Genomic DNA, 15,246 nt, shown 5'->3' with positions numbered 1-15,246 from the left:
TTAAGTAAACTTGGTTAGAATCAATCTAAATATGTCTAAAAACGTGATCCATTATGATTGCACACATTTTCTCTTCTTAACATGATCCATCAATGGTAATTTAAAAAGTGGGTCCAATTTTTTATTGCATTAATTACCGTTTGCTTGTGTTTCGTAATGAATCATAATCAAAGAGTGATATACAATTGAGAAAATGAGGACGCTCAATCTAATTTTGTGTGAGAATTGTTACGTGAAACCTATTACCTTTACCTATTATTGTTATCATAGTAGGAGAGTTATGAATCTATCACTGTTGTTATTATTTTTACTTTTACCGACGTAAAGACAAAAGATGATAACAACGATAATAAAAAAACAATACCAAAGTAAATAGGGTCAATCACAATCAAATAGGTTACAAAAGGTCTAACAAATCAATCTAATTGAAACTAATTATGATTGATTCGTTTGAAAAAGAAAAGAAGAAAAAAGAAAAATCAAGAAATTTCTTGTAAACTTGATATTACCGACTTAACCATATAGCAATTTACATAGAAATTGAACTGTCCAATAAAGGAAGTTATCCTTATAAGAAAAGGAAGTTATCCTTATCTCTTATATATATATATATAATAAAATATGAAAAAAATATACTACGATTTATTATAAATAAAGAATCCGACTACCCTAAATCGGAAAAACCCTAAGAATTCAATCTCGTTCTCTCTCACGATCACCCATCCGGCAGTGGTTCCTGGTGGGCGACGGCGGCGCTGTTTCCTTATCTTAATAGCATCCACCTAAACGGCAGCGGCGTTAAAATCATGGCTAGAGTTTTGGTTCAACCCACAAATATTCCTGGTCTGGTTGTTGCAAGGAAGAGTCCTTCTTCAAGAGGATCAGGTAATGCAAAACGGGTTGTTAAAATGATGTCTAGTGTACATTCACCTGGTATGAGGATGAGAAGCTTTTCTGGACTTAGAGGGTTGAATTCTTTGGATAATATGTTTAGACCTGGGCAAGATTTTCATTCGAAGGTGGCTATTGCTATCTCTTCCAGGCGAGGGGGGAGGCCTAGCAGGGGTGTTCCAAGAGCAATGTTTGAGCGATTTACTGAAAAGGCAATTAAAGTAATTATGCTTGCTCAGGAGGAAGCGAGGCGACTTGGTCACAATTTTGTTGGTACGGAGCAGATCCTTTTGGGTCTTATTGGGGAAGGCACTGGTATTGCTGCTAAGGTTCTTAAATCTATGGGAATTAATCTTAAAGATGCGCGTGTGGAGGTGGAGAAGATAATTGGTCGGGGTGGTGGTTTTGTTGCTGTAGAAATTCCATTCACTCCCCGTGCTAAGCGTGTTTTGGAACTCTCTCTCGAAGAAGCTCGCCAACTTGGTAATACTTCTCTCCCACTTTTGTTCTCTTAAAAAGGAGAAGGGAAGAAACTTGTGTTCTTAAGATTCTACAACTCATCCGATTTTGTTCCACTTGAATGTATTTTGTTTCTCTTTGTATAGCTACAAGCAGCAATTTTTCAGTAATTTTGTTTCTTAGTTTAAGACGAGATTCACCCCTAGGGGGCCCCGTGGCAAGCAAGGGCTTCACGCTTTGGTGGGTGCTTAAATTTGTGTTCAGAACTAGAATGATTGATAAGAAAAACAATCATTGTTTTGTCCGAAGTCGTTGTCTCAGAGAGCTGGTCTTGGGGCACTAATAGCTTTCTATTAAGTAGAAAGATGTGGGTGGATTCAATTCATATCATTTGAAATGCACGATATTGATATTATACTTGGTTGGCATTTTCTCAATGTAGTATTTCGTTAATTTTTTTTAACTTACAAAAATTTACAAATTTCACTATCATTTTTGCCTGCTAAAATTGTATCGATCATTGTCCGAAGTATCTTTTTTCCTAACAATTTTCAGTTTACGATCCCTTGTATGTTAACATTTCATACTTATACTGTTTTTGTTTGTAGATGCTAAATTTATGAAGGGATGTATATCCCATATGTATTTATGTGTGTCTGTAGATATGTAGGTTATGCCTTTGGGTTGGACCTTGTATTATGTATTTCTTATGTGTGCTGTACGTCGTTGAACTTGTTAACATTGTATTGACTATAAATCTTGCATGAACTTCCTGTATTTCCAGGCCACAATTATATTGGATCGGAGCACTTGCTTCTGGGACTACTTCGTGAAGGGGAGGGTGTTGCAGCTCGTGTTCTTGAAAATTTAGGTGCCGACCCTGCCAACATACGGACTCAGGCAAGAATTTTGTCCTGAAACTATATATTAATTTGACGCTGACATTTTAAATTTAGCCTGATAATTTACTATTTGAGTTAACAGGTTATTAGAATGGTGGGTGAGAGCACAGAGGCTGTTGGTGCTGGTGTTGGAGGAGGGAGCAGTGGAAACAAGATGCCGACCCTGGAAGAGTATGGGACAAACTTAACTAAGCTGGCAGAAGAGGTGCTTTGGAAATATATATCTTCTAACTCCTGACAAGGACCTGTTTATTGTGTGAAAGCGTAGATTCTCATTTCAGTTTCTTGTCTTTTCAGGGTAAACTAGATCCCGTTGTTGGTAGGCAGCCGCAAATAGAACGTGTAACCCAAATTCTTGGTCGTAGAACAAAAAATAACCCTTGCCTTATTGGTGAACCTGGTGTTGGGAAAACTGCCATTGCCGAAGGTCTTGCTCAAAGGATTGCTAATGGTGATGTTCCTGAAACAATAGAAGGGAAGAAGGTTAGAATTTGGTCTTACATTAACTGACCTGTTTTATTATAATACAAGAACATACCTCCGTATTGCTTGTTGAACAATCAATGTTAATGTTCTAAAATGTTAATCTGTATTATTTGTTGTTTCCATCTGTATTTTCTTGTCTTAGAAATTCAGAAAGGAAAAGACATTAAGGTTTATTGTCCATAATAATATGGCTAGAGAATGTCTATAGTGTGTGTGTTTGAGTTCTTGTGTTTTCTCACATGGTGTATTTTTAACATACAAATAGGAAGAATGGAAAATCATGCCTATGAATTTTAATTTGTATATCTTTACACCCCTATATGGTCGACTGTGCTTGAGTATTTTTTTTCTACCCTTGTGGTGTCGATAACGTTTGTCAGGGGATGGTACAATGTTAAATTACCCAGTACAAGGTTCAAGGGTTGAAAATAAAATAAATACTTTTACGACACTAACTTGGTTGTAACCTACTGTAGAGAACCAGATATCCTTTGGTGGTTTATAATCACTGTTATTAAAGATAATTTTTTCATGATCTTCGATGTCCTTTTGTTTAACTTTCATGATTTCCGTCCTTTTGTTTGGTTGGGACATCAGGCCCCCTTTCTGTAGCTTTTCATTTACCCATTTACTAATTTTGAACCTTCTGTTAGAGGTCCTACTTACACAACTTTTGGAAAACGTTTTTGTAAGATTACTTGTAACTAGTTCATATCAGCTTTTAGAACCAATATATATATATTTGATTTTATTTTCTTGATGGTAATTTTTGTGGTCTAATATCTAAATCCGTTATTGTAACATTTCCAGTATGATGTATATATTTCTTCACAATGTTACATCTAAATGACCAATTTAAAAGAAGACACACACTGAATGACCAATCCTGCATCCTTCATAGAAACATTGATAGTACATCTATCATTTATGTGGGTATTGCGCGGTTTTTCTTTGAATAAGAAACAAAGTATTGTCAATTGTATATCCATCTCAACCATATTTATAATTGAGCAGTAGGCTGCCCTTTGTTAGCAGACAAGACAAGGACCAGAAACTCTGTATGATATTTATTTCTGGTAATTGTTCGCTTGATACAAATCAACGAACCATTTTGTTTGTCTAACCCATTCTACACACTTTCTTTTTTAGTTTGGTTAGTTGGTTATTTTTCTCCATTTTTTGGGGCACTTGTTATTGAGTTAATTTCTTAGAATCGTCTATTGTGCAGGTTATAACCTTGGATATGGGCCTTCTTGTAGCTGGCACAAAATACCGTGGGGAGTTTGAAGAAAGATTAAAGAAACTGATGGAGGAAATAAAACAAAGTGATGAAATTATTCTATTTATTGATGAAGTGCACACATTAATTGGAGCAGGGGCTGCAGAAGGAGCTATTGATGCAGCAAACATATTAAAACCTGCCCTTGCAAGGGGTGAACTGCAGGTATTCTCGAGACAAAATAATTCACATAAAAAATGTCCAGAACAACTAGGAGGCTATGATTATGGAAGCTATTGCATGAAGAGCTTCCACTCTAGTTTACTAAAAGAAAAAAATAATGTATGGCAACCGAACAATTTTCTGTGATAAAAGACCGAACACTCCCAACAGAATAAGGCCTAAATAATTTACAGTCCTGGGCAGTGTAAAATCAGAAGAGGAAGCTATTGGATGAAAACCTTCCACTCTCGGTTAATATAAGGAGTCGTGGTTAATCAACATTTTTAGTGTTCATGCAAACATAACTCTTTTAGAACCAAAGCCAACCACATGGATCTCATCTCAATTTTGTCAACCAATTGTATTTTAATGATGATTCTACTCAATGAAGAGATATATATCCGTCACAAAATACAATTGTTTCAAAATATAGGATAACACATGCTTATAAAGTTTAGAACAATACAAGCTGGTACCTTTCAATCCATGTAATTCTTAAAATGTTATGTTACATGTGTTAGTTCTTTGCTTCCTGCTCTGCCTAATTGTCTGGTTCTCTATTTTTTACAGTGCATTGGTGCGACAACCTTGGATGAATACAGAAAACATATTGAGAAGGATCCAGCCCTAGAACGGCGATTTCAGCCAGTTAAGGTGCCAGAACCATCTGTGGATGAAACGATACAGATTTTGAAAGGCCTTAGGGAGCGCTATGAAATCCACCACAAACTTCGTTACACTGATGAAGCATTAGAAGCTGCTGCGCAGCTGTCATATCAGTACATCAGGTATGCTCTTTTTTGTTTTTTTTCTCTCCCTGAAAGTACATTAAGTATGCTATCATTGCCTTGAAAGTTGTGGAGAGAGAAACCCCGTGATGTTTAATCTCCACTTGTTCTACCTTGTAATAGACGGTTGGATAAATATTTGATAACATTGAAGACCACATCTTTGAGTAGATTACGTAGTGTCCAAGCTATTACCCAGGCACTTTGTATGTATTATGATAATTGATGTGTGTATAGACTGCCTTGTTATGTCTGTGCTTAAAAATAATTGGTTAATGGGTATGTGTAAATTTCAGTGATCGATTCTTGCCAGACAAGGCAATCGACTTGATTGATGAAGCAGGGTCCAGGGTTCGCCTCCGTCATGCTCAGGTATGTTCGTGTATCCTTGTGACTTCTCTAATCCAATCACTTTTCTACATGATTTTGCTACATTCTTAATGCTATTTACAGCTACCTGAGGAAGCTAAGGAGGTTGAGAAAGAGCTCAGGCAGATCACGAAGGAGAAGAATGATGCTGTTCGGAGTCAAGATTTCGAGAAGGTAATTTTGTTCTCTTTTATTTTTCCCTGACAGCATTTTATTGTTCAGTTTCCTGGAACTACACGTTGGTGTTCTTTTTATCTGGGTTTTCATATGAAATGATCAAGTAGTAGAAAAATCTAAATTTTTGTATTTCATGACATTTTAGTAGCTGATTCAGTTCTAGCGAATGAAACTTAAGTGAACTTTTACTTGAAAAACAGGCTGGAGAATTGCGTGATAGAGAAATGGAACTTAAGGCTAAGATCTCAGCCCTAATCGACAAGGGCAAGGAGATGAGCAAGGCAGAAAGTGAGGCAGGAGATGTAGGCCCTGTTGTGACTGAAGTTGATATTCAGCATATTGTCTCCTCCTGGACTGGCATTCCTGTCGAGAAAGTATCCACTGATGAATCTGACCGCCTACTCAAAATGGAAGAGACTCTTCACAGGAGGGTCATTGGTCAAGATGAAGCAGTTAAAGCCATCAGCCGTGCCATACGCCGAGCTCGTGTTGGGCTCAAGAATCCCAATCGCCCCATTGCCAGCTTTATATTTTCAGGTCCAACTGGTGTGGGTAAATCTGAGTTAGCAAAAGCATTGGCTGCTTACTATTTTGGTTCTGAAGAAGCAATGATTCGTCTCGATATGAGTGAATTTATGGAAAGACATACTGTTTCGAAGCTCATTGGTTCGCCCCCTGGTTATGTTGGTTACACAGAGGGCGGTCAATTAACTGAGGCTGTTCGTCGTCGTCCGTACACAGTGGTTCTATTTGATGAGATTGAAAAGGCTCATCCTGATGTGTTCAACATGATGCTTCAAATTCTAGAGGATGGAAGGTTGACAGATAGTAAGGGCAGAACAGTAGACTTCAAGAATACACTTTTGATAATGACATCAAACGTGGGAAGCAGTGTAATAGAGAAGGGAGGTCGCAGAATGGGGTTCGACCTTGATTACGATGAGAAGGACAGTAGTTATACCCGCATCAAGAGCTTGGTGACAGAAGAACTGAAACAGTACTTCAGGCCTGAGTTCTTGAACAGGTTGGACGAGATGATCGTGTTCCGTCAGCTCACAAAACTAGAGGTGAAGGAGATTGCGGATATAATGCTGAAGGAGGTATTTGATAGACTAAAAGGAAAAGAAATTGATCTTCAAGTTACGGAGAGATTCAGAGATAGGGTAGTTGATGAAGGATACAACCCAAGCTATGGTGCTAGACCATTGAGAAGGGCAATCATGAGACTTTTGGAGGACAGCATGGCTGAGAAGATGCTGGCTAGGGAGATCAAGGAGGGGGACTCCGTTATTGTGGATGTCGATTCCGATGGAAATGTCACGGTTCTCAATGGCAGCAGTGGAGCTGCACCCGAGTCTTTGGCAGATCCTATTCCTGTGTAACCTGTAAAGGTATGCGCACATTTTATTTGATAGAGAAAATAAACAATCTTGTTGTTTACAAGTTACGAAAAGAAATTTAGTTCCATCCTTGATTCAATGGGAGTGTACATTCATTTATAATCTATTTCTAACTAGAAAATGGATGGGGCAGCTGGTGTAGAGGATCTTGAAATGTGTAGTTGATTTATTACTTCTTTTTTATTCAAGTTTTATTTCATAATTTAATGGCTATTTTTCAGTACATGGATTGCTTTTATTTTGAATATTTTGTTGTGGTAATTTTGTTTTTTTTTTTCTCAAAGAAAAGCATGTTTTTTTTTTTTTAAATTTACCTTTGATGATGAAAGTAATGTAAGCATTCTAAGAGCTGTTAGTGTCAATTACTCTTATGCCCTCATCACGTCATTAAATTCATCATACTTAATCAACAAATTTATACTTAATTAACAAATTAAATTCTCAACAAATTAATTGTTTTACAATTCACACTTGACAACTATTCTGTAAAATTTATCAACAAGGTTGTTATTCATTAAAAAGTCATTTTCACCACCAACAAAAAAAAATGTACATTGCTAAAAAAACAAAATTTTTCCTCGACAAAGTTTATCAAAAGTGTTTAAATGAAAATGATTCTTGGGAAACATTCTTTTTCTAAACTAATCCAAAACAGAAACTTGTATCATGACAATATAAAAAAAAGCATGAACTGGAGCTTGGAAGGTAGACATGGTTGAGTTTTACGTCTTAGAAGTCAAATTGTTAAACTATTATGTTATTCAATAAAATGTTATTAAGGTATTTTTGATAAATTGAGATTTTATAAGGTTAAATAAGATAAAACGGTATTATGTTGACATTACATGGATTAACTTACTGATTATAGTTATATCAAGTGAACATAAATATATATAAAGTGTGAAGAGTGCAAATATGAGCTACATAGTGGATAGTTTCGTTAGTTAACTAATGTTAATTGACTAGGCCAAAGAGTTTAACTGGTTGATCTTGAAACGTTATAACTCATAATTTGTAGGTCTATTAGGTCTCTTTACTAGCTTATTATGGAATAAACTTAGAATAATGTGATCGAGACATTTAAATTGGTTGGATTTGTTAATAACATTTGATAATAATATTTAATATGGTTGACGATTACAAACTAAGAAAGAAATGAAATTTAAAGAAGATTTTGAATATCGATAATATGAATAGAGATTCGAATTAATGAGATTGATTGGAACGAGTGATTAAAATAATAGTTTAATATTAAATTTTGATTAATGAATCAATACTTTATATTACTTAATCAAAATGTGTTTTTATAAATTACTTATAAAATTATTTAGTTAAATAAAAAATTTGAAAATTTAAGAAATGTTGGCTTTGAGAGTAAAAATGAATGAACTTTGGCTTTCGTTAGTTGCTTTCTCCAACCCAAAGTGCTTACTCGGATAGGTGTTATTCACTGATCTCTCCACAAATTTCACTTTGATGCATGAATTAAGTGTCAAATTGAGATGCAAATTTGATTTGCATAACTTTATGAAGTGATTATGGTATGTTGAAAACCGAAAAAATCGACCAAAATCGGTCGACAATCAGTCGGATGAAGCGACATTGTCAATAATCGGTTTCAATTTTGTTGTAACCAAAAGTTTTGACTATAAATACATGAGTTTTGATGAGATTAAACGCTCTTTGATGTTAAGAATTTTGTTAGAAAATACTTCTCACTAATCAAGAACTCTTTTATACTAAAATATCTCTCAAACGGATGACAAATTTGATCCCACAAAATCAAGTTCTAAGTTTTGTGATGAATAGTGGAAAATATTTTAATGGTGGTTCTTGAAGAATTTGAGATCAACAAAAACTTCAATTCAAATTTGAGCTACAAAGTTATGAACTCTAATAATTTGTTTGGGTGAGTTTTGAAATGCATGTTTAATCTTTATAATTGATGCAATTATGGTGATATTTGATCCAATTACTTATGCGACTTGATTATGTCATCTTTTAGAAGAAAGTTGTCGAACATACATATCAAATAAAGGATTTGAATGTGTTTATATAATTTTTTTTCGTGTTAAGTGGACTTGGCCATTTGTTGTTCTATATCAAATATAATATTCTTTTATCATATCGTTTAACTAGGTTGGAGAATGTGGTCATTTCTTACATGTTTTTTGTGTCAACCATGCAACATGACCTATTAATAAAGTCGTTATCGTACCCTTACATTTTGGGATATTCCACCTACAATATAAATCCAAACTTGTATGTTTTCAAAGAATCCAATATAATTTTGTCCAACTTAACCACAAACGTCACATGAACAAATTTGTAAAATTGTTATTATTATTTTTGAGTAGCACTATCCAAAACTAAACCCTAAACCCCATTTTCCTTAGCTTTCATAAACCATATATTTTCTACGATCAACACAACAAAGCAAAACTTAAATTGAAATAGAGTAGCTAATAACATGTGTGCTATTTAAACTTAAACAAATTAAAAACTCTTTAGTCATTAAAACCAAAATCTATAAATTCTAAAACCCTAAATTCAATTACTTTTTATCTTTTTTTTTTTTTTGGTTTTTTTTTTGCTATATTTTATTTTAATTAATCCCAAGTTTTATTTTTACTATATTTTTTTTTTCAAATTAAAATTTCACTATTAGGAAATAGGAAATACCCTAAAACCCTGGGGAGAGCGGTTTTCCCTCCTCTTCTTTCTTCTCCGATGAACTGAAGAACATCAATCTATGGTGAAAATGAGGATTAAGCTTCTTCCTACTAGACGATTACACTCCTACAGTTCTGCTGACCACTTAAATTCCGGCTTAAAATCATGTACAAACCCTCTCCTTCTCATAGTTCTTCAAATCCTGTTATTTTAATGGAGGCATTCGGTTTTCAGTTAATCTTCATCTTTTTGCAGCGTTCAGTAGGAAAGAGCTTGACAATTTTGTACCTTACTCAAATACATGGTGGCGAGGAAGATCCTATGTTCCGTCTGTTGCTTCAGATATACCCGGTCCTGAGAAGGATCGTAAACGTGTCTCTAAAGAAGAAAGGCGAGCGATGGTCGAATCTTTCGTGCACAAGTACTTTCTTGTTTTGTCCTCATTTAAAATTTATTCTCGGTTGATTTCACTTCTCTGAACTGTTGCAAATGGTTGAAGTATGTTCTGTATTGTTCTTTTTAGTGAGTGAATAGTTCTGATTTTAGTAATTAAGAATATGATCATGAAGAAAAATGTGCTTTGCGTTTATTATCACTGATTACTTCAAGGAATTAGAATGTGTTCCTATTATTCTTCTGTTGCTGAAGGTATCCATTCCTCTTACTGATTATGGAACCTGAGAAAAGTAACAAATGAATGAAAATTTGATAGTTTTTGAAAGTTCTAACGCACCCTCTGTAACAAGCTTCTTTTTGCGTCATTTCTGTTTTAATACTCTTTTTGTTGTCTGCAGGTGAACAAGTTTGTTAAATGCATCTTACACTTTCTTGTTAATCTGTGGTCGGTAAATACTTCGTTATTCGTTCTGCAGGTATAAGGCATCAAATACTGGGAAGTTCCCTTCGGCAGCAAATACTTGTAAAGAAGTAGGTGGCTCTTACTATGTTGTTAGGAAAATCCTTCAGGAGCTTCAGAGTGAATCTTCAATGTCGTCCTTAAAGGGTAGAAGTAAAAATTCGTTTCAAGAAACAGAAATCAAAAGTAATGGAAGCTTAACTGAAGGTGAAATTTCTACTAGAAATATATTCAGTTCTTAAAAGGTTTTTGGGCCCGAAGAATGAGGCTCAATTTTTTTCACATTGAGTCTCTTGCCTTCTTTAGATCATAAGAGTCTTATGCCTCCATCAATTTACCGTATCTTAAAAAAAATATAAATTTCAGTTGTATATTTAATTATAATGGCGTTGAGTTGGTTTACTTCTTCTATCACTAATATTTTAAAGGAAATACTGAATAAAAAGTCAAGAATTGTCACATCATTTATGAGGATTATGAGAATATTGAAAATAACTGTAGTGGTAGAAAGAGTGATGTACTGTGATATTAGGATTACGGAAGGAAGGCACGAGACAGGCTAATTGAATGGCTACCATTCTTGCAACATTTAGCGGGATATTTATCAGGCTAGGAAAGATGCAAAGGATATTAGATCTGTCAATAGAGTTTTGGCCTGGAGAATTCTCTAGTAGCCGGTCTACAAGCATCTCAACGAGCTATGGAAAATTTCTTCTCTTTATATTTTCCATACTACTGCAAAGAAAGTTCCTTGAGACTTACCAGAGCTTTATCTTGGGCATGCTTGGGGGGGTTGGATGTTTAACCAATTTGAAGCTGTACAAATTATTAACGTGAGGAGAATGGCTGAAGAAGTTCAAAGAATCCTTATTGCGAAGAGTCTGCTTCCTTAATTTGAGGAGTGGAAAACCTGTTCTGTAGTTTAGAAGAAATGGAAAAGGAAAATACCAAAATTATGGTTCAACCTACATTAAGCAAAGGAAAAACAACGGAGTAAGGAAATCAAGGAGACATGGAAAAATCAATGTGATCTTGATCTCTTGAAGTCTTACCAAGTAAGAAGGGGTCCCTGCTTGATCCCTTAAACCTACCAACATTTCTCTTGTCATATTCAACATAAAGACTTCCATTCTCATCCATTCTGATTAGTTTGCTCCAAAAGTTTGCTTCTCTTAAAAATTTCGTTCATGAAGATTTCTGCCATGAAAGGGAGGAAATTGTAGCTTCCTTTGAATAGTTGGAAGTTTTTTCCCCTCATTTTTGATACCTCCCTTGGCTTCACCTCCTTTCTTTCAATCCATTGGTTATTTTCCTTTTACAGCCACAAAGAATTTTGTTAGGTGTTCCATGTGGGTTTAATTATTTTGGACTGAAATTTCATCCCATAATTAGTTGTGGGATTCCTTCGCAAGCTTGTTATTTGTATACTCTTGTACTTTCTTTCATATTACTCAATGCAAACTCGGATTCTTACTAACAAAAGAAGTTCTGTGCATGTAAGACACCCTTTTTCAGCCCTTGACTTCTACTCCGCAAAATGCAGCTATATTTTCATCTGTTGCTGGAACTTTCTGCATCTCTCCTACTGCTACTTCCAACCTCTAGTGATTTCAAGATGTTCTTCCTAAAAATTTAGGATAGAGCTCCGATGCTGATTGATAAGGGGCTACAATGTAGTAAAATAAAATTAAAATGTATTATAACCTAATTATTGTTAAAAGAAGGTAAAATTCTTGAACTCTTTGAGAGGTCTCAATTTCTCCCGTAGGTTAATTCCAACATACTTATTTTACGTCATCCCACACTATTTCATCTCTGGTACCAATTGATAAGTGGCAACCTACATCTTCACTTCTATACTTCCCTCATACAAACCACCCGTATGACTTTCCACACTACCCTTTGGTACAAAGACAGCTCTCCCACCATAAACTAACTTGTTTTATGCTATTCACCTCGTTCCTTCATACTTGCATTTTTAAACGACTTAAATTTGGGGATTACTGATTTTATCAAGAAAATGATTCATTTAGATCAGTTGTTTTTCTTGAATACTTTTATTTAATGATAATGTTGAGTACTGGCTTACATTTTTATGACTTTGCTTTTTTTTTTTTTGGCCTTTTTTCCCTGCAAAATTTACTTCTCATTGTCACAAGACTATCTCCTCTCCTTTTCTTTAGAGCTTAGGACCACATTTATAATAAATTGAGTATACTGTTTCTTTGAGTTCAATGACAAGAACTAATTCCCATTGGATGATTATTCATGATGCAGAGAGGCCTAATGCTGGTAGAATACATTTGGAAGCAGCATCTGAATTGCAAAAGTCCTCTCGTGCTGAGAAGATATTGTCTGCTGATGATGATGTAAGCTTGCAACTCGTAAATTTTGTCTATCGTAATCATTACAAGTATTTCTACCGAATATGGAATTTACAATGTTCCCTTGAGAAAGTTGTAAGGCTAGGTTGATCTAGTTCAGGATCTCTTTGGTGGATTTTCTTCGTTAATGGTGTTACAGTGTACATAAAAAAGGTTGCAAGAAGACCTCTAGAAGCTATCTCGTTGTTTGGTTGTTTTTCCACCTAAGTGGTATATTTAAAAAAATGGAAAATAAGGTTACAATTGAACATGTTAGTCTGTCTAAAGAAACTATTGGAATTTTTTTCCCTCGTAAAGTAATTTCATTGGAAGTACGGAACTACAATGTGTGTGCTTTTTTGTTGAAATCAGCGACAAAATGAGGGAGTTACAAAACGTTTACGTATATGTTTGTTTATCTTATCAAGGAAACTCTTTTTTCTGAATTAAGTATAGCAGTTTTCACTTTTGATCTAGTCCAGAATTATGATGGAAATGATTCAAACTCTCTTCTTTCTCACACAACCATATAACCATAATTTTAAAGGGAATTCTATCATTCATTTTATTCAATCACAAATCTTACCACTTGTTGAAGGTCTCCAGTGTTAGATCTTTCAGTTAATTAGTTTGTAATTGAACACAGGTTAGCCATTCTGTCCTTCCAGTGAGAAGCAATCTTTTGGAGGACTCTGAGGACGTTATTTCTTCTCATAAGAAACCATGTGATGATGATAAGAAGTTTGACGTTTCTGAACATTTTTCTACTGAAAGCCATGCACTAAAAAATGAGCGAGATGCGGTTTCTGATGTTCACCTTGAAAGTAGATCTTCATCTGAAGAGCTGAAGCATGAAGAAGGTTCATACGGTAAAGAGCAACAAGTTCAGAGTTCTCCTAAATTACACAGGTTTGTTGACCTTATTCATATTGGATTATATGGATATTCCACAAAAAACTTCTCGTTCTGGTTTCCTTGATGTGCCAATCGTTTACTCCCAATTAAGCTAATAAAATAATTCACGAGGCCCAAATAATTCTTTCCCTTTTGCAAAAATCAAGCCTAAAGTATTACTAGATATTAACATAATGTAAAATTATTTGGTAATGTAGCAAATTTTAGATCCAACTCTCGAAGGATATCAATAGACCATATCATTGGTAGGTGCGAACGAGTCTATCATTAATAGTCGTTTATCAACGATAAAGTCTATCATTGCTATATTTGCAATTCTTTGAAAATGTTATTATACACTCAATTACTATCCTTAAAAGTGCTATAAATGTGTATTGTTGGGTGATTAATATTAGATAACTGAAATTTTCTTGCAATTTTTCCATTTTGCCAGGGAGAACGTTGAGAATAGGACAGTGGATGAGGCTCAACATACAGCAACTGAATCAAAACCATGGGGAGAACGTATTAAGTCCATTGTAGATGGTATAGTCAACATGTGGTGGAAACGTTAAATCCGTCTTAGAAGTATTAACCGGAGCTTGTAAGTTTATTGGCTTCAGACCGCTGAGATATAATGTCTCTGTTTAATATATGACATTAGTCCTTCTTGATTGGCAGCTGTTTATTCCCTTGAGTAATCTTTTTTTGAATTTCTAGTTTTTTACTTTACAATTAGTTCTACATTTGAAACGATTTTTTGACACTTATTTGAATTTTTTTAGGTCCATATGGTTACGTAGTACTTATTATGAAATGTAATCATATAATATTTTTGACAATTTGTGAGTGAAGGTCTCCTTTGCTCGTGAAACCATTTTTGTTTATAAAAAAAATGCTCTCACCAATATTTCTTTTTGTAAAATCGCCTCTATTCATTTGAAAATTGAGAAATGGTCTTCTTCTCCCTTATTTTATTTTATTTTTAATTCACTTCTCTTTCTTTATTTGTATTTTTTGTTTGATATTTGTTTAAATTTTTTATCTTGTTTCTTTTTCTCAGATGTCTCGAATTATGGGAAAATACAGCAGTCTTGATCGGCTTTGTTTCTGGAGATTATTGCCTAAAATCTCAATGTCTTTTGATTTATCCTCTTTTGTAGATCTCTATCGATGTTCAATTCCTGTTGTTGCTGCTTGGCTTTCTTCAAATGCCTTTTGAAGAGGAGCTGATTTACTTGGCTTCTCATTTTGATACACTTTCAGACTCTACATTATCCTTAACCGATTCTTTTATTAACTCCAAAGAAAATCTCAAATCTCGATAGTGAGAAGCATTTACTCTTCTTAATTGAATTTTACAACATAGAAGACTAGGAGCCTAAAAATAGGAAACCTTAGGCACATGGCACATCATTGGATCAATAGATCACGTAAAACTATCTAAAATCTAATTAGCTATAAAAATAAAGGCTACTTAGGCTTCTAAGGGTATTTGAAAACAATGCTAAATAGAAGTTCTCGTTTCATAAGAAACAAATAGGTTG

General features: G+C 34.6%; 2 protein-coding genes across 3 annotated transcripts; both read left to right on the top strand.

Annotated features, from left to right (window-relative positions):
• The first annotated feature begins 659 nt into the window (after window positions 1–659).
• On the top strand, window positions 660–7,136 carry LOC101207209 (ATP-dependent Clp protease ATP-binding subunit ClpA homolog CD4B, chloroplastic). The gene is made up of 9 exons (XM_004152852.2): window positions 660–1,374; window positions 2,135–2,250; window positions 2,335–2,457; window positions 2,550–2,735; window positions 3,967–4,182; window positions 4,750–4,967; window positions 5,264–5,339; window positions 5,421–5,510; window positions 5,714–7,136. Exons 1-9 carry the CDS (start codon window positions 807–809, stop codon window positions 6,893–6,895), a joined length of 2,775 nt encoding a protein of 924 aa, XP_004152900.1. The 5' UTR covers window positions 660–806; the 3' UTR covers window positions 6,896–7,136.
• Window positions 7,137–9,564: 2,428 nt separating this feature from the next.
• On the top strand, window positions 9,565–15,033 carry LOC101209410. Of its 2 annotated transcripts, none has more exons than XM_011659721.2 (7): window positions 9,565–9,753; window positions 9,842–10,007; window positions 10,459–10,649; window positions 12,720–12,811; window positions 13,452–13,714; window positions 14,154–14,303; window positions 14,863–15,033. In XM_011659721.2, the coding sequence occupies exons 1-6, from the start codon at window positions 9,666–9,668 to the stop codon at window positions 14,272–14,274; spliced, it is 921 nt and encodes a 306-aa protein (XP_011658023.1). In that variant the 5' UTR covers window positions 9,565–9,665; the 3' UTR covers window positions 14,275–14,303; window positions 14,863–15,033. The 2 variants fall into 2 exon arrangements, with proteins under 2 accessions (XP_011658023.1, XP_004152907.1); XM_004152859.3 differs by having other exon boundaries at window positions 9,566–9,753; window positions 14,763–15,030.
• The last annotated feature ends 213 nt before the right edge of the window (window positions 15,034–15,246 follow it).

Source organism: Cucumis sativus, chromosome 1 (genome assembly GCF_000004075.3).
Source record: "Cucumis sativus cultivar 9930 chromosome 1, Cucumber_9930_V3, whole genome shotgun sequence".
NCBI classification, from domain to species: domain Eukaryota; kingdom Viridiplantae; phylum Streptophyta; class Magnoliopsida; order Cucurbitales; family Cucurbitaceae; genus Cucumis; species Cucumis sativus.
This window is presented reverse-complemented; position numbering and strand designations above follow the sequence as displayed.